The sequence below is a fragment of the Podarcis raffonei genome, chromosome 5, assembly GCF_027172205.1.
Source record: "Podarcis raffonei isolate rPodRaf1 chromosome 5, rPodRaf1.pri, whole genome shotgun sequence".
In the NCBI taxonomy this organism is placed as follows: Eukaryota; Metazoa; Chordata; class Lepidosauria; order Squamata; family Lacertidae; genus Podarcis; species Podarcis raffonei.
The window spans coordinates 43,172,501-43,198,319 of record NC_070606.1 but is presented as its reverse complement, the minus strand read 5'-3'; the positions used below and the strand labels follow the sequence as shown (position 1 = coordinate 43,198,319).

General features: G+C 40.0%; 1 protein-coding gene across 5 annotated transcripts in view; it reads left to right on the top strand.

The window, feature by feature from the left end:
* The window catches only part of MGMT (O-6-methylguanine-DNA methyltransferase), a 162,904-nt gene that overhangs the window by 113,209 nt on the left and 23,876 nt on the right, over positions 1-25,819 (top strand). For all 5 annotated transcript variants that reach the window (XM_053388885.1, XM_053388888.1, XM_053388886.1 and 2 more), the window contains exon 4: positions 9,488-9,648. In XM_053388885.1, coding sequence (XP_053244860.1) covers positions 9,488-9,648 — 161 coding nt within the window. The remainder of the gene's footprint in view (positions 1-9,487; positions 9,649-25,819) is intronic.

The window sequence follows — 25,819 nt, the reverse complement described above, 5'->3', positions numbered from 1 at the left end:
TGCTACTGAAATCCCCCCCTCCGTACAGCAGGGAACGTTGCCTTCTGAGAAACACAAGCCCATAGCCCCTGGCTGTGGGAGATCTGTTGAGATCTTTAAATCTCTATGTCTTCCTCAAAAGCCACAATTCCAGAAGTTTGAATTAGAATTTAATACTGAGTTGTTGCTTTCAAACTGAGTTGCAATAGGTGCCTGTTTGATCCTTGAGTTTATTTTTATATGTCAGATACTGAAATGCAAGCCACTTAGTATATATTATTGTAGGTGTTCTATAAACTGCTTCTTAGATTAAACTGCTACATTGGCTCATGTTGCATGCTATGCATAGGTAAAGGGAAGGGGGTGGGAATCTGACATACTGGTAACAGAGACATTTATATTATTTATACAGAACAGAACAAACCAATTTACAAGAAAGGCATTTAAGTGGCAATGTTATTTATTAATGTTATATGCAAGCTAATGGAACTGCATCACAGAATCACCTAAGCCTAGTGGAAGGCAGTCTGTTATCAGAGTGCGTTTTTTAAAAGTTGTTCTTATATTGAACAGTGGGGGGAAAACATTTTAATGGTGCTGTACTTGCATCTTTTGAGATGTTCTGATACTGGACATAAATTGATCGGTTTTGTAGGATTTGCACCATAAAATTGCACTTTTTTCAGAATTGTGTGGTTTCTTTTGCTCTGGTTTCTTAAAAAACAACACAACAACAGTTGTTCTGGACCATTACTGCAGTGCATTGAAATAGGTCCAGTTTACCCTTGAGTGCTCACTGTACATTGATTTGAAGCATTTGCAAATGAGCTATCTTAGATAAATTGCCAAAGATAGAACTGAGAGTTCAAAGTGATATATAAGAAGGACTGGAATGTGATGTTTGTGCATGAACGAACCACTCCTAAGCATTCAAAAGCATTGGTCTAGTCCCAAGCACTCATCTGATGTCATGTAATACAGTTCTGTCACTGGAGCTTATGGGTCGGAAAATGTAAAGGACCCCTGACAGTTAAGTCCAGTCGCAAACGACTCTGGGGTTGCGCCGCTCATCTCGCTTTACCGGCTGAGGGAGCCGACGTTTTTCCGCAGACAGTTTTTCTGCGTCATGTGGCCAGCATGACTAAACTGGTGCATGGAAATACCGTTTACCTTCCCGGTGAAGCGGTACCTATTTATCTACTTGCACTCTGATGTGCTATCGAACTGCTAGGTTGGCAGGAGCTGGGACCGAGCAACGGGAGCTCACCCCGTCGTGGGAATTCGAACCGCCAACCTTCCGATCAGCAAGCCCTAGGCTCAGTGGTTTAGACTACAGCGCCACCTGTGTCTCTATGGGTCTAGCCCTGACCATTAGCTGAACAAGAGCCTGCCCTAGGATTGTGTCTAAGTCTCTCTTATCTCTTCATGGAAGAGGAGGATCCAAGTTTAACAATTAAACATTAAGTCTAGAATTTATATGTAAATCATATATACTGTGCATTATAGAAATTTAAAAATATGTGCATGTTACTTTTATATCCCACTTTTACAACAGGGAGCTTGTAGTAACAGTAAATTACAAACTTGATCATTGACATGTATCAATAGGGCAAGGGCTACCTTTCAGTGGTTGAGCAGGTGCTTCTTGTTCAGAAAGACCCACTTTCATTCCCCAGCATCTCCAGGTAAGAAATGTCCTCTTCTCAATCCCTGAAGAGCTGCTGCCAGTGAGCATAGACATTACTGATCTAGATCGAACAATGGTCTGATGCATAGCTGTCAACTTACAGATTTGAAAATAAGGGATCAGCAGCGTTGAAAATAAGGGATCAGCAGCCAAAGTAAGGGATTTGGCGAGCACAGGTATGTTCAGCTTCTGAGCCCCTCCGAGCCAAAGGCAGAAAGCCCAGCCAGCAGCCAAACGAAGCCTCAAGTGGTGGTTCCCACAGCGCAGCAACCCAGCAAAGGGGATGCAGCAAGGAAAACCACTGTCACCTCTCTGCTGGGAAGCGCTGAGCAAAGGCGAGTCCCCAGGCAATGCGGCCGATTTAATCGGCACAAGGCATGCAAGCTCCATCCTCCAGTTGTTCTTAGACTCCTTATTGGGTGAGCAACGCAGCCAAGCAACACAGTTGGACCCTCCCCCCTGGCCGGCAGGGAGGGAGGGAGGGAGAGGAGCTGCTTCCTTTGAAACCCGGGAAATTTAAGGGACATCATCAATAACGGACAGCAGCGGGACACGGCGCTGGGATAAGGGACTTTCCCACCAAATAAGGGACGGTTGACCACTATGGTCTGATGATACTAAGCATCTCCCTAAGAAGAAGAAAATCACCAGCCAGATGATGGGATTGCACACAAAATCTCAAACTCTTTTATGTATACATGGAGTACTGTTCCTCTTTTTGCTTTCCCTCTCATGCAACACAGTGTAAGTATACAACTGCCAAGCTATTTTGTTTAGAACATTTCTTAGACCTTGCCTTGTATAGGAAAACTGATATATTAACATAATCAAAATTCATTTCAACCCACGCCACTCATGGTTCATCAGATCATCCTGAACATAGAAAAATCTCCTATCTAAGTACATCTCACACCCAGACTCTGAAAGAAACAGTGGTGAGATGTGTATACATACAATATATTATAAAGTGGAGCATGGTGCCTTGAACTATGTAATTCTATGAAGTCTGCAGGGTGATTTCTTTTCAAGAGAAGTTAATATACTGCATAGGATAAATGGAAATGTAGGGTCAACTTTGTGTAGATTCTTTTGATATTCATATCGTATATGAAGAATTAACTTTCTGATAGTCTTAATTCAGAATGTCAAGTAGGGGCCCATGCTTTGTTGTGAAATAAGCCATTTGAGACAACTGTATTTTAATATTTGACATTTTATTGGAATATTTGACATTCTTTCTCATAATCCAGTTGTAAGCTGTTGTTTTTCGTGCTTCCAGAGCTGCTTCATTTTGGTTATAGGACTTTTAGTGAGTTGTACACGTTGTAGGCAATTTAAAGAGAGAAGAAGAACCATTGACCATACACGTAAATAAGTCCTTAGTCCTAAGTATTGTCGTAATGGATAGAACCAAGGGTGCATCCATTTTGGAATCTTGTCTCTATCTACAGCCAACACTAGATGATGTTTGTGAGATAAGGGGCAAGGGATGAGTTCAGTTTTAGAAATCGCTAGTAACATTCAGCCCATTTCACAGTATTTCCTATGGGAGTTGCTGTGATTCCACCAGACTAACGCTAACACAGAGAAGTGCATCAAAATATTAGGAAATGCCAGATTGTATTATTTTCATAGTTAAATATGATGCAATTTCACCATGTGGAGAATGAATGCCAATTAATGCTGTGTGGACTAAAACAGCTTTCCCTATAAATAGGCCCCGGATTTTGGTGACAGCCTAAGCAAAGGAGGTAATGCTGCACCACATGGTGATTGTTTGATACTGAGGGGGAAACCTGCACCTGAAGGGTATGGCCTGAGATGGAGGATCTAAGAAAATAAATGACTGAAGTCAGGTGTGCATATTAAAGTTTCCCTGAAGCAATTACTCACATAGTTAATTGCCTCTGATAAACCTGACCTTGGCACCATTATGGAAGCATTATACCATTCTGTAAGGACACATTATTCTAGAACTTTTCTAAGGACTAAAACTAACAAGACTGCGCATTTGTTTTATGTCGAATTGTGTTTGTGTGTGTGTAAAATATATAGTGTACTGTACATGCAAGTCTGAGTTATGTTATTCACAAAAAGGATGGCTTTGATTTTAAGATTTTGGGGTTCCTTGTTATGAGGGTGTCTACGGGGCAAATCTGTATTAGGAAGTCAAAAAAGGACTAAAATTTAGTTCTTTTGTGACTTCCCAATACTGATTAGCAGACCTATAGTTCCTGTATTTTCCAAAGATCGAACCAGGGTTTATATTTGTTGGGGTATAATGACCGCCAAATTGCCTTTTTGGGGGGTCAAACACGGTTGAAGAAGTAAAATCAAATCCTGAAACAGGTTTATTCTAATTTCAGGGCATGAGGAGTTTAAGAGATTGTCTCTTAATGAGGAATTTATCTGAGAGTAACCTCCTAGATATTTCCTCGTCCAGCTCATCGGACCATCTAATATGCGAGAACCTCAACTCCATGTTGGTGGACCTGGAGAGTTCAAGTTTCTCATTGCAAAATAGATCCTTTTGTGCATCGAGGAGGAGATGCAATACAGATTTGCCCCAGGTGGCATCTTGTTTTTTATATACGGGATCCAGTCAAAATCCTAATGGCACAAAGCAAATGATAGCGTTTAGTGACCTTCCATGATAATTAGTTGAGTCTTCATGGCTTTAATATTGATTCCACCCTTACTCCGTGTCTTGGTATTTGAGGATAGGAAACATTTTCTACTCTCACCTTTAAAGAGTACAGTGGTACCTCGGGTTACAGAAGCTTCAGGTTACAGACACTTCAGGTTACAGACTCCGCTAACCCAGAAATAGTACCTTGGGTTAAGAACTTTGCTTCAGGATGAGAACAGAAATTGCACGGCGGCGACGGCAGCTAAAATGGTACCTCAGGTTAAGAACAGTTGGAGGTTAAGAACGGACCTCCAGAATGAATTAAGTTCTTAACCCGAGGTACCACTGTATGTAGTGGCATGTATCAACCACACAGGATATGGAGAGAACCACATTCTGGATACCACAAGTGGCAACAGGAAGGCTACACAAATAGGAATGCTGTGTGCATTTTGTGGTAGTGTTTGCATCTATGTTTATGTCACATGTTTCATCCTAACCACTGAAGTCAAATGAGATGGTTGAGAACCACTCCTATATATTTTTTAAAAAATAATATATTATGTCCTTCCAGTCTCATTCCATGTTGTAACAGAGAACCCTTATAATGCTAGTGGGTCCAGGTTTTTCAAAAAGCCTAAAAAGGTATTATTTGAAATTATGAACCATGTGTCACATCAGGAATATTGGGTGTTGGTGAGAATTTGATGGACAAGTACAACTTTCCAAATGTTGCTTGATCAATCTTAAACACCAATAAGTTTGCATGCTGCTTCTCTGTACAGTGGTACCTCGGGTTAAGTACTTAATTCGTTCTGGAGGTCCGTACTTAACCTGAAGCTGTTCTTAACCTGAAGCACCACTCCTTCAGGGTGCTTCACCCTGTTGCTGCCGTGCCGCCGAAGCACGATTTCTATTCTCATCCTGAAGCAAAGTTCTTAACCTGAAGCACTATTTCTGGGTTAGTGGAGTCTGTAACCTGAAGCGTATGTAACCTGAAGCATATGTAACCCGAGGTACCACTGTACGTTTTATTCTGAAGTGCATAAGCAAATCTTTTACCAGGGTCCAGTCTTGTGAATTGCTAGCCACCTAAAATTCACCCGAAATTAATTGAGTATTAAGCTGCCAAACTATAAGCAGGTTTACAGTGAAGGCCTTTTTAGAGATTCTTAAGCATATCTTCAAAATAAATGTTGTTCTAACAAATTAAGAAGAGTCAGTAAAAATGAATAAGTATAATTGAAAGATTGAGCATACCCGCTCCCATGTATTTCAGTTGTCAAGCTATTTTTAAAAATCATTATTACTAATATATGGACATATTATTTATATGGTTAATTTAAACTTGGGCAGAAAGAATTTGTCTCTCATATGGGTATTAAACTTCTTGAAAAGCTGTTTTTATTCATTGATTTAGCTGTGAAAAACAAACACAAAATAGACATAAGGCTATCTGAACTCTTTATTTGCCACATTTACAATATTAATAACACTCTTTCCAGAAGTTGTCACATCAAGTAAAAGATCTTCATTCCAGACTGTCTTTTGGGGCCAAATTGAGACTGGATGCATGCATTTAATAAATTGTAGTCTCAAGTAGTCATTTTTGTAAATAATTAGCTTCAGTGGAAGAATAAGTTAGCATATTGTATGCATCTAATGTTGCAAATGTACATACTGCAAACTTTCCTATTAATCAACAGTCAAGCACTGTAAGTTGGGTCTCATACATAATGAATTGTGCTTAAGCCTCCTGGGTTTCATTGATAGAAAAATAAGAGAAAACACAAGTGTAGTAAGCTTTTGAATAAAATTTAACTAGATTGGTCTGCATCCTGTAATTGTTTTGGAATCATTAGGGACTAGACAATTCATCTGCAATTTTGGGGGTAGTTTTGCCTTCATCTATCAAAGGAAGACTATTTAAATGACATTAAGGTGTTGATGTAACAACTTTTTATTTATTTCCACATGGAATGTTAATAATATGTGTTTTATGTATATTTTACTCCATCATATATTATAAGGAACATTTAAAAGATGTTGTGAAGGATATTTTAATGTCACGTTTTAAAGTGTTAAAAATACTTATTTTTGTATTTACATTTTAATTGTATTACTCTTTTCGTAAACCACCCTGGGAATGTGATTGAAGGGCAGTATGAAAACACTGATGATAAATAAGTATTATTAAAACTCACGCGAGAAATGTAACGTGTTTCTATTTATTTAAACTTACATTTAATGTATAAAATGTGTTCCACAGGCTAGGCATCTGATAACTAAACAAAAATATGAAATGTGCAAACTATAAGGGGATAATTTTACAAGATCAGGAGTCACATTTGCTATAGCAGCCTGTGTCCCTGCACGCCTTGTTTCCCTCCATTTTCCAGACCCTGAATTGGTAACTGTAGTCTGCCTCACTCTCTGTGTGTGCCTGAAGCTGAAGGCTACCCTTGCCATTCAAGATGCTGTCAGTACCATAGAGTTGGAAGAGACCCCAGGGGATATCTAGTCCAACCGCATACAATGCAGGAATCATAAGTAAAGCATCCCTGACAGATAGCTATACAACCACTGTTTAAAAAACTCCAAAACCAGTTTTCCCCACCACTCCATTCTTCTTTACTGGACCTCTCTGGTTGTTCGTAGGTTCTGCTTTCCACAAGATAAGCCACCTGGTTGGTTGTACGGGAACGTGAGATGTCCTGTTGTAGTTCTGGTTGTTATCGTTGGATTAGTTCACCAGCAGCAGGTCTTGTACATGCAACTGTGTGTGGAGATACTGTGTGTTTACATGCCAAAGAGTTTTATTGAGGAGTTTGATTCAGAAAGAGGCCAACATAGAGAAATGCTAAATTATACTCATTTTTAGAGGAGTAGTGATGTGGGTGCATTGCAGCAAAAACAAGTTGCCATTTTAGAAAAGTTTAGAAAACACCTGTCTGTTCAAAAAAACACACCAGTGAAAGCAACAACCTACACATGCACAAATACTAATTTCAGTATAACCTTAGCAGATGAAAAGAGGATTGGCACTGCAGAGACAGTTTGTCTGTTGTAAATACTCAGCTGCAAACTGCTTACCAGTGAAAGGGAGCAATAAGAAGCAGAGGAAACAGTTGTGACATAACACGAATACACTTGAATGCATGTACATATTTACTTCTGTGGGTGCAAACTTGTAGGACCTTCCAAAAAAAATAGGGAACTGGCTGGCTAACAACTGAGCTAGTATTACTGCTTTACTTACAGGCGAGGATGCTGTTACAGTTTTCTGGGAACCAAGATGGAGTTTCTTCCTTGCCCATGCTGATAGAAATTGTTCTAAAAATGTACCTGCTGAAAGTTGTCTCTTTGCATATTCTGCTGTAGTAGCAGTTGAGGTGATTGACATGTGATGATTACCTTTCCCTATTCAGCTAAGGTCCTGTGTGCTCAATAGTAAAGAGGCAAGCAGCAAGTTTTCCTATTTCCAAATGAGACAATGAGTCATTATTTGGATGTTCTGCCCACCTGGGAAAGTCCCAAGAATTTTTTAGTAACCTTGTGCTGTTGCTTGATAATGATATAAATTTATGGACTCCGATATTTGAAGCCTCCACATTCATCCATGTTGTTGTTATGGAACCTGTGTTTCCATAGTTATTTTAGTTATTTTAATAAAACAAGGAGTGGGAGAAGGACTATCAATTGTATGGGACCTTTTCTAAAATAGGAGGGGGAAATTAATTTTAATCTAGAATATCTGAATGTAGCATAAATGCTTTTGATTTACTGCGTGAGTAATTCAAACATGAATAAGCAATCAATCTGAAGAAACCATTGCAATGGGATGCTACAACAGAAGTTTGTGTGGTCATATCAGGGGTTAACATAAATTTAAAATAGGAATTTAAGACAAAATGTTTCTGCTATAAGAATTATGCAGGCCAATAAATTCCCAGAAAAACAGCCTGGATGTTAATAAAGGTTTGTTAGGGTTCTTTCTTTGTGGGGTGAGATTATAGGACAGCTAAGTTTTACTCAAACTAAACCAGGCTTCCTCAACCTCGGCCCTCCAGATGTTTTTGGCCTACAACTCTCATGATCCCTAGCTAGCAGGACCAGTGGTCAGGGATGATGGGAATTGTAGTCTCAAAACATCTAGAGGGCTGAGGTTGAGGAAGCCTGAACTAAACTCATTGAAAATGAACATGATTAAGTTAGGTCCATTGATTTCAGTAGGTTCTGAGTAAGCTTCAGTTGAATACCACCTATATTTTCCTGGGAAACGAAGCAAGCAATTCTTAAGATTTCATATCCTCAGTGCTTTTTTCTAAAAAAATAGTTGCTAGTATTCACCATGTAGTTGTTACAGTAAGTTCCACACTTTTTAACCATACCAAACCAAACCAAACAAAAAAGGTGCCGGTACTGAATACCCTTGAGTACACCCCCCCCCCAAAAAAGAGCACTGCATATCCTAAATAAGGAACGTAACAATACAAAACAATAGATGGCTCCCAGTAAATGAGAACTATTTGCAAGCTGGCAATCATAGAATCATCAAATTGTAGAGTTGGAAGGGACCACAAGCATTGGACTTGCATTTCTTGTATAGAAGTCTCTGTGGCATATTTGATTAATTGCAGTCATACTGGAAGTGCAAATGCAAAAATTAGCTTCTAGTTTTGTCCCTCTCACCACCTATATGTACGTTTCACTAAAGTACACAGAGGGTTTATTTTGCTTTCTAGTTTATAAGCATTGCTCAACAATAGTAACACTTGACACTTTTACTGTTGCTGTTCAGTGTTTTCAGTGTTTTGCTCACGTCTGCATAGTTAAGAACAGGAAATTCTTTTTTTCTTGGGTTTGAAATCACTTTTCTTGGGGATGTAGAAAGTTAAAAGAAGATATTTCTGTTCTGTTGGACTTGAATAATCCAAAACATAAGTAAACATTACCTGGACCTTTCCTTCTTAAACGGAAACTGAGCTACTTTATTGTTTTCCCCTTTTCTAATTTGATGCTCAGTTCTTCAGATGTAGGGGTGTGTGTGTGTTCTGCTGCTCTTGTATTTGGGCTGGGGAAATTCATTCTGTGTGAGATGGTATCTTACTCTTCTGTTTGCCGCATTGTAAAAAAAAAATTGCAGTTAGACTGTGAAACTAATTATTAAACTAATGTTATCATTCTTCTAGCCCTGCAGATGCATCTGTGTCTTGTGAAGTATGTGAAGCCTCAGAGGAAACAGCGGAGCCGCTGAAACAGTGTGTGGCTTGGTTTCAGGCCTATTTCTGTGAACCCTGGATGATAGAGAAGCTTCCGGTGCCCCCTTTTCACCACCCGCTGCTGGAGAACGGTCTGTATATTTTGTATTGTCATATGCGGCATGCCTAGCTGTATGAAAGTTTCTTGTCTGTAAGTAGATTCTATGCTGATCCGAAAATTTTAGATTGGAGCCACATGCAAATGGCCTCTTGAATTATTTCATCATACTTGTGGCCAGAGAGATTTGGAAGACTTATTTCACAAACTTTTCCAGGGGGAGGATAAATTCTTCCCAGTTTCTCCAGGGTGGGATTCACCATTAGCGGTGGCAGGAGCTCAGGGTGTTGTGGTGGTGGTTTGGTTTGCAATCATTGCAACTGTGTGGAATCCAGGCCACCATTTTGCATCCTTCATAATGTTTGCACAGACCTGATATCATTGGTGGGGAATGGCAGCCCCTTAATTCGTTCCGGAGGTCCGTTCTTAACCTGAAACTGTTCTTAACTTGAAGCAGCACTTTAGCTAATGGGGCTTCCCGCTGCCGCCACACGATTTCTGTTCTCATCCTGAAGCAAACTTCTTAACCCGAGGTAATATTTCTGGGTTAGCGGAGTCTGTAATCTGAAGCGTATGTAACCTGAAGTGTATGTTACCCGAGGTACCACTATACATTCTGAGAAATTATGGCTCAGTAGGCTAACCACATGGGCAGTGGGTGGCCAGTTGCATGGGTCTTTCTCATGGAATCAGCACACACAATCTTCCTAGGTATATTGCCAATTCTGTGGGGAAAGTGTGGTGTAACCAGCCTCATATAATCAACATGCTTAACACTAATTCATACATGAAGGCGTTAACACTTTTGATCGATATCAACTAGCATAGCCATTGTTGGAGAGCAGAGGTCCAATAGAGATCGGAAGGAAATGAATTAATGCCTGCAACTCAGCGGATCCTTATAAAATTTAACACAAAATATTTAGGACTTTTAATCCTCAACTGTTCTTATCAGATATGGCAAATATTTTCATTAAGCAGGTGCGAACTATTATGCAGGTAAGTCTCTTGTGCCAAATATGGAACAGGTTTACTTTACACAAAGTACAGACTGTAATGTAGTGACCTTTTGCACCACAAGCCCATTTTTTGAGTCCAGAAATGTTTTTCTCAACATGTTGAATTCTAAGAGGGTGCTTTTCCTTCCTTTTTCTCAGTTAATAGAGTTCAGACTGAGAGCAGGTGTGCATGTTTTATAGCTGGAAAAAAGTGTAAAACTGAAATGCTAGCCAATATTTTTGACGACTAACACTGATAAATAGTTGTACCGCATGTGTTTTTTTTCTAAACACATATTTCTGCATAAAATACATTTTGTTTAGCCTGATACCCAGAATTATCTGGAATAATACATCTCCTTACTGATCATATGTTCTTCCAATTGCAGTCCCAAACTCTGAATATCAAAGAGAGACAGGAATGGGAGATGGGGAGGACTTTGGAAGTATTAAGACCTTGACTGAAGTTAGAGAAGAAAGAATCCAAGTATAAACAGGAAGAGATAACTTATTATCTGAGGAGAAATTGTAAATCAGTTTTGAGGGATGAGCTTATAAACTGAATTTAACCATGAGTGGACTGATCTTGGAATCAGTGTTTCCATCAATGAATTTGCAGGCTTAGCCATTGGAAAATATCCTGAGGCTGTCTTCCTCAGTAAAATGAGAGTAGTACATTTTCAAACCAGCTGGTTTGTTAAAGAAATGAAAAGAAAATTGGGTACCAAAAAAGGCTTCTCTCTGCCTGTGACTAATAGCAGCCCTCAGGCAATACTGTTACTCTAGCATACAGCAGTCACCTCAGAATGAGACCCTTTGGAAGCCTGCGTTTTTCTTTGCTATGTTGTTCAGTCAGGTCACAGTGCAAAAGGTGCATAAACCTCTAATTTAGAGAAAATGTTTCTTCGCTGTGCCTTAATTTAAGTCCCCAGTGTTGTGTTGTCCACAAGGCCTATTGTCCACATACACAGGGCTCTGCTAATGGCTATTTTTCATTGCACTCTCTCTTTATCCTTTGTGTCCCTCCCACCAGCAAACATTTAGTGTGAAATTAAAGGGTAGAGAATCTTCACACATACTGCTGGTAAACTATACCTGCAGAACTGGGCAGTGTGTCAAAGGTACATGCTTCTTAACCACTGGCCTGCTTTTCAGTAGAAGTGTTTCTCCCAGAGTGAATGTCAGCCCTGAACAGGACCAAGTATTTGTGTGTGAGAAACTTAATCAAGTTACTTCCTCATAGGTAAAGGCACCTGCAACTGCTCTACCATTGCACACCTTCAATATCTCTTTCCCCCATTGTGCAATTACATCACCTGATCATATGGACCTCACTTATGAAAGACCTGTAAAATTTGCCCCACTCAGGTGGTTCTAATACTTTTGAGTATTTTCCCAACAATAAGGGATCACGCCCTGAAAAAGTGGATCCTACAACCCAACTGGTTAATGGGGAAAAGAGAGCAGCCATTAATTCCCCCCTCCTCCAGTGAACTAAACAGTGGCAGCATGAGTTTGTACTACTTTTCTATTTTATGTACTGCATTTAAGAATCTGTTATAATCACATGCAAGAGTTCAGGTGTCCTCTTCTTGACGGCTGTTTGCTTATTTGTTTACTGCAAGCATCTATTCTGAATTATTTGCCTTGATTTGATATCTTGACACTTTCTGGTAGCACCTGAATGTATACTTTACTCAGACACATCTCCATCTCAAAGCTAAACAGGAGGAGAAATGCTTAGTTGAAGTGGCTAAAGGCAATTCGGAATGACAGCTGAGTCCGAAGTAAATGAGCAAGGACAAGCTGCATTTTTAAAAAAACTTATGATATCATTTCTGTTTAAATCTGACTAACTGTAAGCTAGTAGTAGGATTTTTATTTATCCGTTGTATCCAATCCTTTTTTACTCTTCTGCATATATGTGTTGAGCCACTTACTTGAGAATAATCTTTTAATGAAATCCTACTACACGGACAATGGGAACGTATACATTTCATCATTATGCCTTGGAATACAGTGTCCTGGAGTTGGAAAGGGTCTTCAAAGGTTGTCTAGTTTGACTCTCTGCCGGTGCAGGAAGTCCACTTCTTCAGTATCCTGGTTAGGTAGCCATCCATCTCTGCTTACAAATTTCTAATGAAGGAGAGTCAGCCATTTTCCAAGGCAGTCTGTTCCACTGTCAAGCAGACTTCACCTTCCTCAATATGGCCTGATCTTCAGGCTCCTCACCATTCATTTGGACACATGTCAGTTTGCTGATACCTTTCTTAATCCAGTGTGCCCAGAAATGGGGACACTACTCCTGGCTGTCTGACCAAAGCAGAACTGATGCAAGCTAGAACTGCATTAGCCTTTTTTTGCTATCACATGTCTTGCTGAAATAGAGATAAAATATGTCAGCAGCATTCCCCTGATCTGCTAACACTAGTAACTCTATTCAAAAAAGGAAATAATGTCAAACTGGAATCACTTCTTAAGTAAACCATGCTGGTTCTTTGTGATCTAAATGTATACAAACTGACATTTTATATGTTTTAGAACCTTTCTAGGTATCAAAATTGTGTTGACCAGCCAGTGGTTGCATTGATCTTCTCCCTTCTTCTTCTTCTTCTTGCAACATCTGGTCTTCTAGCTCTTCTCTATCACATGTTGACTATCAGAACAGAAGATTTGAGATTACACCAGTAAGCACCTTGAGGTTCCATAGTGCACTTCCAACTAAAGCAAGGGTGGGAATCATTGCAGCCTTTCAGTTATGATTGGACTCCCAACTCTCATCTGTTCAGTCAACATTGTCAGTGGTCAGGGATAATAATCAACAATATCTTGACAGCTAAATATTGCCCATCTCTAAGCAAACAAAAGATGATTTTGATACTTTATATGGTAAAAAGAAAGTCCAAGGGAATTAACACTATTACATAGTATTCATACTGAAACAAAGCATGGAGAAATATTTATAAAATAATAGTCTATATACTTTGCTAATATGTACGCAGGCCTGGCCAGGATGGCTTTCCTGTTATATTTTCTGGGTTTGACAAGGCATGGAACCCTCACCTGTCCTGAGCCTACTCCAGCTGAGGAATTACACACCTACTCTACAAATTAGTGAGCTCCACCTGGGCTGTGGGTCCTTGCTTGCCTTCCCTCAGAACTGACAGCTGTGAATCCTGAGATCAAGGGTGGTATATCCTATTTCACCACTTGAGGCAAAACAAGAAGTGCCACCCTGCTCTGCCCCACCGCCGCCCCACCTCCACCCGTAGGAAACTCACCACCGGTGCACCACCTGCCGGTAGCACTACTGTTGAACTATACCCTCCAACATAATATGCAAGAAAATTAATGGATTCTTGATTGCTGTTATACACTATTACCAGATAGTCTTACTATCAGGACCCCATTATTAGGATTAAAATAAAACTCAAAATCAGCCAATTCACTGGTTGAATTTTGCACTGACAGGCAAAAATGACCCTACTAATCCTTTTGGGAAAGAGTATTTGCCCACAAAAACTGAATGCCAGGGATCAAGTGTTCTTTAGATTTTGGCTTTATTTTTTGCTGTTGAAACTCTGAAATAATACATGTAAGTATTCCAAGAGTGGTAGGGCTGCAGTTCCTTTTGCTTCTCATATCTCAAACTCACCACAAACTTTTGTTTCAGAATTTATCTTCAAGTTCTGTACTTCCCAAAGTTAATTTTATAGTTCGAGGCAAAGTGTAATAATTACCACATGCTGTTGAATCAGGTACACATTTCTGGTGCTCAAAACATAATTATTGGAAGGTAATTGCTAAAATAAGAAAAGCATTTAGAGTATTAGAATCAATATAAACCATTCCTCTCTGCTTTAAATTAAACCTTTAAAAAGGTTGATCTTCTTGAGATATTACCTAGTAAAGCTGGAAAGTTTTAAACCTTCGGATGCCATTTTATTGATTGTGACATAGTAGGAACTCCTGTACTCAAATTAAGTGGGATAGAAACAGCTGGCGTGGGGGAAAATGTGATTCTTTAAAGCTTAGCGCCCAGTGAACTGCTTTTCAGGGGCAGTGGAAATCTAGGTCTTATTGCTTTCCATAGCTACCTGTGCAAAAAGTGAAGGAGGGAGAAAAGGACTGATCAAAAGAGCAGAAGAGATAGAAGACACCCATGAATTTAAAGAGACCAGTGCAGACTGTCAGATGTCTTGAATCAATACAGAGAGGTCACTGCATGGCAAGCATGAACAGTTTACATAGCAGGAAGCTGATACTACTGTACATCTCAGTGATTTGTAATGTGAAGAGTAAAGGAGACCCTTGAAATAGGAAGGAGCAGGAGGAAACAGAGAAGCTAATGTTGACCCATGATTTAATTGCAGAGACTGTGCAAAGGCAATTCTTCAACACAGAGCATGGAAAAACAGTCACAAATATAACTTAAAAGATTTATTTCTGGAACAGAGTGGGGTCCAGCACTATCAATTAGATGTACCATGACAGTGCTACTGGAAGATCGGCATTTTTGCTACTTTTTGACGGTTCGTTTTTGCTACCCTTATGTTCTTTTGGGAACTGTTTCTCTGTCAAAAGCATGCCACGCGCCTTTTTATAACGGTATCTCATTGGGGAAATGATCATGCACTTAATTTTGACCTTTATAAAGTCAAAAAGGCATATTAGGAAAACGTACGCTCTGATAACACATTTAAAACATTGACCTTGTTTGTGTCTACACAGTTAGTGTCAGGAAAGACTATGTTTGCATGTCCTTCAGCTGCAGTAGTACACTAGTAAATTTGTTGGAATTACCGGTAGCTATTCCCCAGCGAAGTAGGGCTACACAGGTGGACAACACACAATAAGAATATGAAGCTTTTCGGATGCTGTCAAAATATTTTTAAATCAAAATTTATCATTTCTTAGGAATGCAGAAGCTTATTTATTGTCATACCACCATGTTGCCTTCTACTTGTTCCCTCCTGCTCATCTAGCTAAGTTGGCCTTCTCTTGCAGGTGCTTTTCCATGACTCCCCACCCTTTCTTTAACTAATCCATTTCTGGCTATCCAAGCTTTACCAAGGTGTTCTTCCATCCTGCAATATACTGGAATTACCTGCTTTCTTCTATGTCCATGTTTCTCTTTATATACCTTAATACTGTCTCCTATTTTGGGATTGTATTTCTGCCGTCCGCTGGTGCTAAGCAGTCATATGATACAACATTGTTACACGCCACCCCTAGTCTCTGCTCAGTGGTAGCCAGATTCCAGGGGGTTTCTAGCACTCACCCAGGGTTGTGTTTCCATTGGAAAATCAAGGCACAGCAGAGAAATACAGTTTATTTTACACATATTTACACCTGGAAGCCTTCGGTGGAGGTGAGATACAGTACACCACAAGAGAGTTTCTCGTTGACCCCATCATAGCTTCAGCAAGTTTGGGTCCAAAATAGCAGCCAGTCGTGGGCCCTGGCTTCTCAGTGCAGCCTCCTCCACCCAGCACCACATCAAGTTCTCCCCTTTGTTGTCCTCCTTCCTCCCAGAACACCTTGCCAAACACAAAACCTCCCATTCTGTTTGCTCACCCGCCCTTTCTCCAAACCTCTGTTTTTTAAAAAGACAACATTTTTCCTGTGTGACATCACATCCACATTACCCTGGCAACCTCAGTTTCACAGACCCAAGCATCTTCCTCTGACGGGCTATCAACACCTTTGGCATGCTTAACGATTTCCATCCCATGGGAAGACTCCAAGCATTTAGTGGTTTCTAGCATTCAGTAATTTCTAACATTCACTAACTTCTTACAATTACAGGTGCCTTTGCACCCTCAGACTCTGGTTCCCCCAAATCTGTAACAATATTATTTGGGTGATTTAAGTCCAAGTGTTACTTATTAGACTAAGGCCGACTGAAATCAGTGGGGCTTCAAAGTGTTTTAGGATCTAGGTGCAACTGTATTTAGGCCCTGAAAGATTTGCAATGTTTATCTTGGGGGATTTCCCATAGGTAATAGATAAATATTTACAACTTAAATTCCATTTAGCTAACCTTCTGAGTTTGTTTAATGGCATAGTGTTTGCAAGATTATCCAATGTGCATTACACTGATACAGCACAGTGTTGAAAATATTTCTGTGAAGTCTTTGATCATCAGAGTTAGGAAGGTAGGGAAGTCCAAGCAGCTTTCCACAGAGATAAAGAAAATTAAATTAATGCAGATAAGGCAGATTAATGCAGCAAGCCAGATCTAACATCATCAAGATTTTTTTAAAAGTGACTTCTTTTAACCCTCTTAATTCTATAAAACATGACAAAGGTAATTGTGAAACAGATCTAAGTATCAAGATTGAAATGACCATGCAACATGGGACCTAATTATAGCCTAGAAAAATCAAAACATTGAAGTTACAGCGAAAGTGAAAATTATTACAGCACTAATAGCACACAAACATACGGAACACTGCCCTAGATAGTGGGAGAAATCAGATGTATTTGTATTAATCCAAATGTTGTGTGTTTATGTGCGTGTATTTAGGCAAGCAATGATATTTTGGTGAGTAGATTTTTATTTGAAGCAAATTAAATTAATTAAATATGCCTGTGGTGAAAGTCATATACAGAAGACAAAGTTCTAGGGGACATGTAATTACAGATATCAAGACTACTCAGTACAGCGATAACATCAAGAATTAATCTGGGGGTGAAGAGTAGAAGAGTGGCACAAATATGCGAGAATGTTTTATTTATTTATTTAGAAATCTGCCTTGCTTTTCAGCAAGAAGGTCCCACTATTTGCTTACAAGGATAGGACCATTTATTATAAAATCACAACAGTAGAAGAACAACTAAAAGAAATAGGCTCAACAGCCCACAGGAGCAGAAATATAATTAAAAACAGCAAATGTCTGGCAAAATTTGAATGTCTTCCCTGTTTGCTGTGCGGCTAACAGTGATAGCTGTTCACTGATGTGGCAGCTATTTAGTCCTTGACCTATCTATTCTCAATACCTTTTGGGTAATACCACATTCCCCCCCCCAAAAAAAGCCTACCCAGATGCCTAGAAAGTTGATGTGAATTTTAACCTATTTTAGTATTTTAACTTCTTGTATGTTTTAAACTTGCTGGTATCTGTACGTCTCAGGAAACAATGAAGAAAGGCACCTTTGGGGGTGAGGTCTAATTTTTCCTTGACTTCCTTTTTTATCTTGGTAAACTGCTTTGAGGGTTTTTTTTAAAAAAAACAGTCAAGCAGTGCATAAATTTTGTGAAATGAAAAGTACACAATGCACAACAGATGCAACTGTTGTTCAGAAAAGTTGGCAGTAACCAATGTGCCGAAATATTCCTTTCAGATTGTCGTGCCTCTGTTTTTTCAGACCGTTTCAAGTGCCATACCCCAAATCAGCTTGTACTGTTCTCTGGCCTATATAAGGTAAAGGTAAAGGATGCCTGACAGTTAAGTCCAGTTGCAGACAACTCTGGGATTGCCGCGCTCATCTCGCTTTATTGGCCAAGGGAGCCGACGTTTGTCCGCAGACAGTTTTTGCGGGTCATGTGGCCAGCACGACTAAGCCGCTTCTGGTTAAACCAGAGCAGCGCACGGAAACACCGTTTACCTTCCCAGTTAACCAGTACCTATTTATCTACTTGCACCTTGACATGCTTTCAAACTGCTAGGTTGGCAGGAGCTGGGACCGAGCAACGGGAACTCACCCCGTTGCAGGGATTCAAACCGCCGACCTTCCGATCGGCAAGCCCTAGGCTCAGTGGTTTAGACCACAGCGCCACCCGCTCCCCTGGCCTATATAACAAGCATTTATTGTTTCTGATAATTCATCTCTTTCCTGTAGACACCTCCTGCGTCAAGGGTTGCATCTGATTTATGTCCAATATCTGGATCAACCTTTGGCTGAGATGATCAGAATCCAGGAAATGTCAAAATGGAGTTGTGGCAGTGTTTTGTCCCCTCACTCCTCCTTTCTGCTGTGACTTGGCTTCTTTGGAAACCTCGGAGAGAGAGGAGATCCTATTAATCCAACCTCTAAAAGGTTGAGATAACTTTTGATTCTTTTCTAGAAGAAATTGAGCTCTTCAAGATCAGATTTATCTGTAGGAGATGAAACCAGGGAGTGTCACTCCCCCGGTACAGAATTCCCCTTGCACCTGCCAAATGTGTGGGCAGAATGTCATGAAATGCAGTGGGCATGGAAGGTGGCCCTGGATCCATCAGAAACTGAACCAGTCCTACTGGGGTTGCATCTGTAAAGCCCTGCCCGTTTGGCTTGCCCCTTAAGACTTGGGTTGCCAGTGTGGTGTAGTGGTTAAGAGCGGTAGACTCGTAATCTGGTGAACCGGGCTTGCGTCTCTGCTCCTCCACATGCTGCTGCTGGGTGACCTTGGGCTAGTCACACTTCTTTGAAGTCTCTCAGTCCCACTCACCTCACAGAGTGTTTGTTGTGGGGGAGGAAGGGAAAGGAGATTGTTAGCCGCTTTGAGACTCCTTAGGGTAATGATAAAGCGGGATATCAAATCCAAACTCCCCCTCCTCCTCCTCCTCTTCTTCTTTTTCTTCGTCTTCTTTATGACTCAATAGGAGTTTCTTAGTAGGCATGTATTCCTCCAATTGTTTGCCATTGTATAATTATGCTCAAAGTAGCATTTCTATAAGCAGCAAACCACTTGGAGACTTCAAAGTTTTAATAGCTTATATCCAATAGTATCCCTCCTGTGATAGAAGGTGGTCTGATCCAGTGGAGGCTTCCATCAGTGGACTGCAAAAGGAAGGCGATTTTTGCATTGTCATTATCACTCCATCAACCCATTTCACTGCTCCCAAAGCTTCTCTAGAGGGACACACATGTTTTCTGTTATCCACAATAATTTCTTCTGCAGTAATGCTAATGCATAGTAGTAGTCATTTAATAGGTTGAATCTCTTCACTTAATTATTTGTCCTTCCCCATATTTTTTATACAGATATCTTTTTTTTGACAAGTACATGGCTTTCGAATATAAGCAATTCAAAAATTGTGCAATTATTATGTAATCAGATGCTCATTATTCTACTGTCTTAAAAAAATACAATTTATAGTCTTTGTAACATAACACCAGGAATGTGCGATGCTGATTAATTCAGCCTTCAAGTTTCTTTGACATAAAGTTTCAGCATGACCCAGAATGCCCCTTTCCCACATGCAAATAGGTCATTTCACCATGTATGAGAAGTGGCCAATATATTTGTAACAAAAATAGTTGCTGAGCTACAAAAGGATACTTTTCACTGAAAATTTGCATCTCATCCTCTTTTCTGAATAAAATATGCAAGAAGTAACATAAATGGCATACTGTCTCTCCCCCACCCCCTTTTCCCATGAATTGGGTCTTTGATGTTCAAGAGGAACCAGTGTTAAAGAACATCCCTAGAAGGCTGTAGAAACTGTTCCTATTTATGACAAATGTAAAATAGTAAAGATCTAGCTGAATGTGTTGGTGTCATTAGTTTGTGAATCGCATCCTTGAAAATAAATGTGGAGGAGCCAAATCGGTTTAAAAGAAGATAACAAAATGGTTTAAGCTACTTAGCTTGAATGCCAATTATATTTTAATATTCAGCTGAGCATATTTTACTAAGAAAAAAGGCAGTGTCGGCGCATGCATAACTCATTGGCAGCGTCGACCAGCTGTGCCACTCTTCTCTTCGAATCACTTTGTGCATTTTAGTAGCATGGTAATTTAGTAGAGAACTACCTGAGTGATGGCATTTTCAATGAGCAGGTAATCTACAGAGAATTTTTATATGGTTATGAGTTCTGCGCTTCAGCCTGGCAACACAAAAATACATCAAGACCAATTACGGTATCAACTTTCAGCGTGATACCCTTGCCACGCAAGTGCATGTATTTCTGCCCCAGGCATTTCAAATTGCATCTAATTTGAAATCTTTGGGGTTTTAATTAAATTTTAGAATATATGGAATTCTTCATTAGTACCTGCTCTGAATAGCAGATTATACTTCTCAGTCTCTCGTTAAAGTAGTAGGCTGTGGTAAATAGCATGTTCAAGAACTGATCATTTGTGGTGCCTGGATATTGGGAACAGAAATAGTGAGATGCAAAATAATATCAAAAAGATTATTAGTCCAGTGAGGGACTCTTGATTTGTATTTTAATGGAATTTTACATTTCTCTTAATGATTTGCAAATTGTCCTCTGATTATAAGATGCATTAAGATTTTCGTTTTAATGGTGAGACAACCATTAGCAATAAATAAATAAATAAAAAAAAAATACTGCCTTCTTCTAGAATGCTTCCCTGCAGCAGGATAAATATTGAAAGCATTAACGCCTTTTTGATGTAAGTTATAACACAGCAGTTTGGACCTATACATGAATGATTGTGGCCTTTCATACATATATTAGCACTTTGAAGTCCATAATTGTCTTTACATGGGTGAGCAATGAATGAAACTGAAACTGCCATTACTTTCAGATAAATAAGAAAAATAAACACCTCTTTACAGAATTAATATTACTTACGCTTCAGTAAGGATTTTAGACCTAGTATGCATGTAAATTCCAATAAGGGTTTAATTTTTAATCCAGCGCAATTTGTCGTCTATAAAGAACTCAAATGATTTGCTGGAAGAAAAGTAAAGATGGATGAGGCTGTGACAGTACTGCAGTTTTGTCCTAAGGATCCAGGAATAATCTTACTATATAATAATTTTGTAAGAGTAAAGTTGTTGTGCTTGGTTTGTGGTGGCCACGCAAAGTGCAGCATGACAACAGCAGATGGAGCAAACAAAGCAGACAGGCTGGCAGCATCAGTGATCAGACAGGTGAGTGGCCCAAGCAGGTCTTCCCATGTTTCTTCTGCCATCATCACTGCCACAACCCACTTGCCCACCTGCTTGCACACAAGCACCACAGGGCAAGCAATCCCCTAGCCCAAGCAAATGGGTGGGTGGTCCAACCTAGTGTCAGGGGCGTTTCCCAGCCAAAGGAATGCACATGGCAGATAGTTAACACTTACAGTCGCTTCTACAGCTCTGGAAACCTACGCACATTAATCTAGCATCCAGGCAGCTATTCCCAGGCCTGTGCTCTATGGAGCAGTTGCAGCAACAGAGGACCACTCCCCCCCTCCACCAGTTTACATACCTTCCCCCTATGGGCTACTGAATTTCCATACCTGGATTCAGCTTGATGGCCCTCATCCAGCCCACCACTATTTCTAGGCACTGATCCAGGACTTGCACAGCCATACTTGACTCAGATACAACAGATAAAATAGAGCTGGGTGTCCTCATGACGGCACCAGTCCAAATTCCAAATTCTGGTCCACATTCCCTAATTATTGTTCTCAGTAGCTTCATATAGATGTTTAAAAGGATTGAGGACAAGATGGAACCCTGCAGCACCCCACAACACAACTGTCAGGTGAGGCCAGGTGAGGTACATTCACCCAATACCATCCAATGAAATCAGTCGTGTCAGTAGGATTGGAACTACTGTAACATATTACCTCCAACCTATGGGCTGCAGATCTGGTAAGAAACCATGATTGATTGTATCAAAAGTCACTGAGAGACTGAGCAGAAACAACAAGGTCACATCACCTTGTCCCTTTCCGGGGGGGGGGGGGACCATCCACCAGCTTGACCCGGGCTGATTTAGTCCTGAAACCAGACCTGAACCAAAACTTAAACTGGGCCAGGGTAATATTAAATATGTCTTTTCCTTTTCACAACAAAGTTACACATCTTGTCTATTAAAACCCTAGTTATCCTGAACTTGCTTCAATACCTTCAAAGATTGCCTATATTAAGCTTTTGATAGGATGCAAATTAATTTAAATGTGAGGGATCAATTTATTTATTAAAATATAGTTAAGTCTTTTAATCAGATTGTTGCCATAGCAGATATATACATATATGAAACAAGGCATAATTACCATTCATTCTTTTAACATGGGACTGGTAACTGTTTTAGTACAGACTGCACCCAAAGTTGACAATGGAAAGTATATAGAAAAGTGCATAGGTACTTGAAGGAATTACACCATCAAAGGATGAGTTAAATAGGACCCTTCCCCCCCGCACAGTGGAGTTACTATTTTTTTCCTTTCGTATTAATAGGACTGACACTACAAGGACATTTTCCAACAAATGCAATAATGGTGAGAGTTTTCTAGATTGGACATATAAAATACGAGCAAATAATATATTAGCTTTCGCTGTCATGCCATTGTAGTTGGCCCCTTTCTTCGGTCTGGAGTTTTAGCTGCCGGTGTTCTTATACTTTGTTACTTATTTTCTATTTGTCTGATATAAAACTAAGGAAAAGGGGAGGCAGTTTATGTTCCACTGCAGTGTTGTCCAACTGATGCAGAATACTTCTGCAAGGTATTCGCTCAAATTCAAATTCTGTGAGAGGTGGTAAAACTCTTGTGTTTGTCTAGCACAGGGTGGGGAACCTGTAGCCCTCCAGATACTGTTGGAATCCAACTCCAATCAGTCCCAGCCAGCATAGTCGGTGATCAAGGATGATGGGATTTGTAGTCCACAGCTTCTGGAGGACCATGGTTTGTCTACATCTGGTCTAACATATGTCTAAGTAAGAATCTTGTTAGATTAATTATTTTGTTGCTAATAAAAATATCGTGGAAGTAGTCAAAACTACAACTTGTGTCTTGGGTAAAACAAAGACTCACCTGTGGCTCTAGAAATGAAAATTGCATACACCGCCTATTTTGTGCATGTTTGATTGATGTTTGCTGCATGGGCCTTTTGGAACTCCTGTGTACACATGTATTTTGATGCATGAGCAGCATAAAGTTGTATAGGACCTTTTGAATCACTCTAGAATTCAGCATACACACGTTGCAATGCCCATTTTTATGACTTTGAATTTGGAAGTGGCCCAAAATTGACTCCCTTGCCAAGTAGTAAAAGGATTATTTGTTCCTTAAGTGGGATTTTGTATGGCATGTATAGGCCTGGAGCAGATTTCTGCAGCTGAGTTATAAACCCTTAAATATGGGTCTTATTATAGAAATGCTGACATTCCTGTTGGAAGTGTTAGGGCTGCAAATGATTAGACTTCAACTGTTGTATAAAGCCTTAGATACTCTTGTCACATGGAGACATACTGGTTTAGTGGTACCTACAATATTATGAACCCCTGTTGGTCTGACTGGAAAAAAACGCTGACATTAAAACCTCAAAATTAAAACTTTTAACTGTGTGTTAGCTTACTTGTGTGCTATTTCCTCTTTTCATTAAGAGTGAAGCAGAATGAGTCACTTGAAAATGTTAACATCCTGTCTGTGTCTTATAGAATCTGTCAGGAATTATCCCCTCTCAGATTGTTTAATCAAGGCATTAATGCTTCTAGAACAGTTGCAGTGCATATGCATTCTAAAGATTCATTCCTCATGTCAGGTATCAGAATTGCATTCCATGTAGGCAGGAGCTTGGAGGCAGGTGAAGGAGAGTGTTGCAAAAGGACTTTAAAATGGAAAAAGGAAAAAAGCAGCACACTCATAGCACAGCAGAGGCTATTGATTCAACCATGTTAATCAAAATAGTGGCAAAATGTGAATTTTTGTGCTGGTGTCGAAAGCTTAAAAATTTACTAGTAAAAAATAGACTTGTGGTGCAACAAAAGAGAGGTAATTTCAGCCAAGTGAGTGCTGGTCATCCGGTGGCATTGGCCTTGTCCGTTGACTCACTTGCCCATAGAATAATAAAATTGTAGAGTTGGAAGGGACATCTAGTCCAAACCCCTACAATGCAGGAATCTCAGCTTAAAGCACCCATGACAGAGGGCCATTCAACCTCTTAGGAGGTTCTTGAGTAGAATTGGGAGAAGAATTCTTAGCTCTATGGTACAGTGGTATATTGTTTGGAGTGCCAGATTAGGTTAGAGATTAAGGGGAGAGGGGATACAGTATATGCATGGGTGAGAGAAGATATAAATTGGGTTCAAACTCCCACTTATGAATGAGGTTCACTGGGTTACTTTGGGCCTGTACCTCACTGTAACCTACTTCACAGAGTTGTTCTGAGAATAAGATTTGGATGAAGCCGGGGGTGGGGGTGGACAATGTATGCCACCTTGAGTTCTTTGGCGGAAAGGTGGGATATAAATGTAATTTTAAAAAATATGTATCAGGATGGGATGTCCATTAATTTAGTTCTACTACCAAATAATATTGACTGTCGGTTTTTCCCTGGGCTGAACACCCCGTATTCTACTATGCAGCAGGGGGAAAGCATTCCACACTATTGACTTCGCTAGCAGAGCATTTTGCACAGAAAACATTCTCTTCAGCTTATACTGCCATCCTGTTTCAATGTGGCTTCTTCCACATGTCTTTGCTTTAAATAACCCAGAACTAGCTATATCAATTTTCTGTTGAAATTCATGAGACCCACATTTTATACGCAAAAAAAGGGGCACTGCTAAGATGGGACATGAGCGACCTTTTCCACCACTCTCCCTCCATGCACACAGTTGGGTGCTCAGCAGGGATCACCATATTGCACTAATTCCAGTGCTTTATAATTTATCACACATGTATCCCACCCTTCCTTTGATGGCTGTGCTCCCAAGACAACTACAGATCCTGAAATCTGCCTCTGACCGCCCTATGTAGGCACTGGCATTCTAAACTGAACGCTGCCAATTTGTTGAAAATTTATTTTTTGGCAATTTTTACAAGCACTAGCAAGGCTAACTAGATATAGCACACTTGGAGAGCAGGAAACCCTACAAGTCAGGTGTGTGTAGTGGAAAAGTCGGGAAACGTTGGCAGTCACCGGGAGGAAGCATTATTGGCTGGTGTGTTCAGCACAGATGTTTTTAAGAGCTCCACCCAGCAAACAATTAGTCTGGCCTTTTTTTATAGAGACAGGGAAGGTACCAAACATTTGTGCTGCATGCTGCAGTTGCCAGCTGTGACAGGCTTCATGGAGCAGTTGAAACAGATGATGCAGTTATGTATAATGAAGCACACTGATGGCTCAGTTGATGGGATGTTACTAGGCCCTGTAAATTTTAATTTGGGGTTTTGCAACATTTTAATTCTAAGTGCACAAACAATTTGTCAGGCTTGTGCAATATGGAAGAGGTCACCACGCTTTTCAGTATAGACAAAACTATAGACTCGGAACATACTGTCAAAAGTGTTACAGTGGAGTTTATTTGTTTA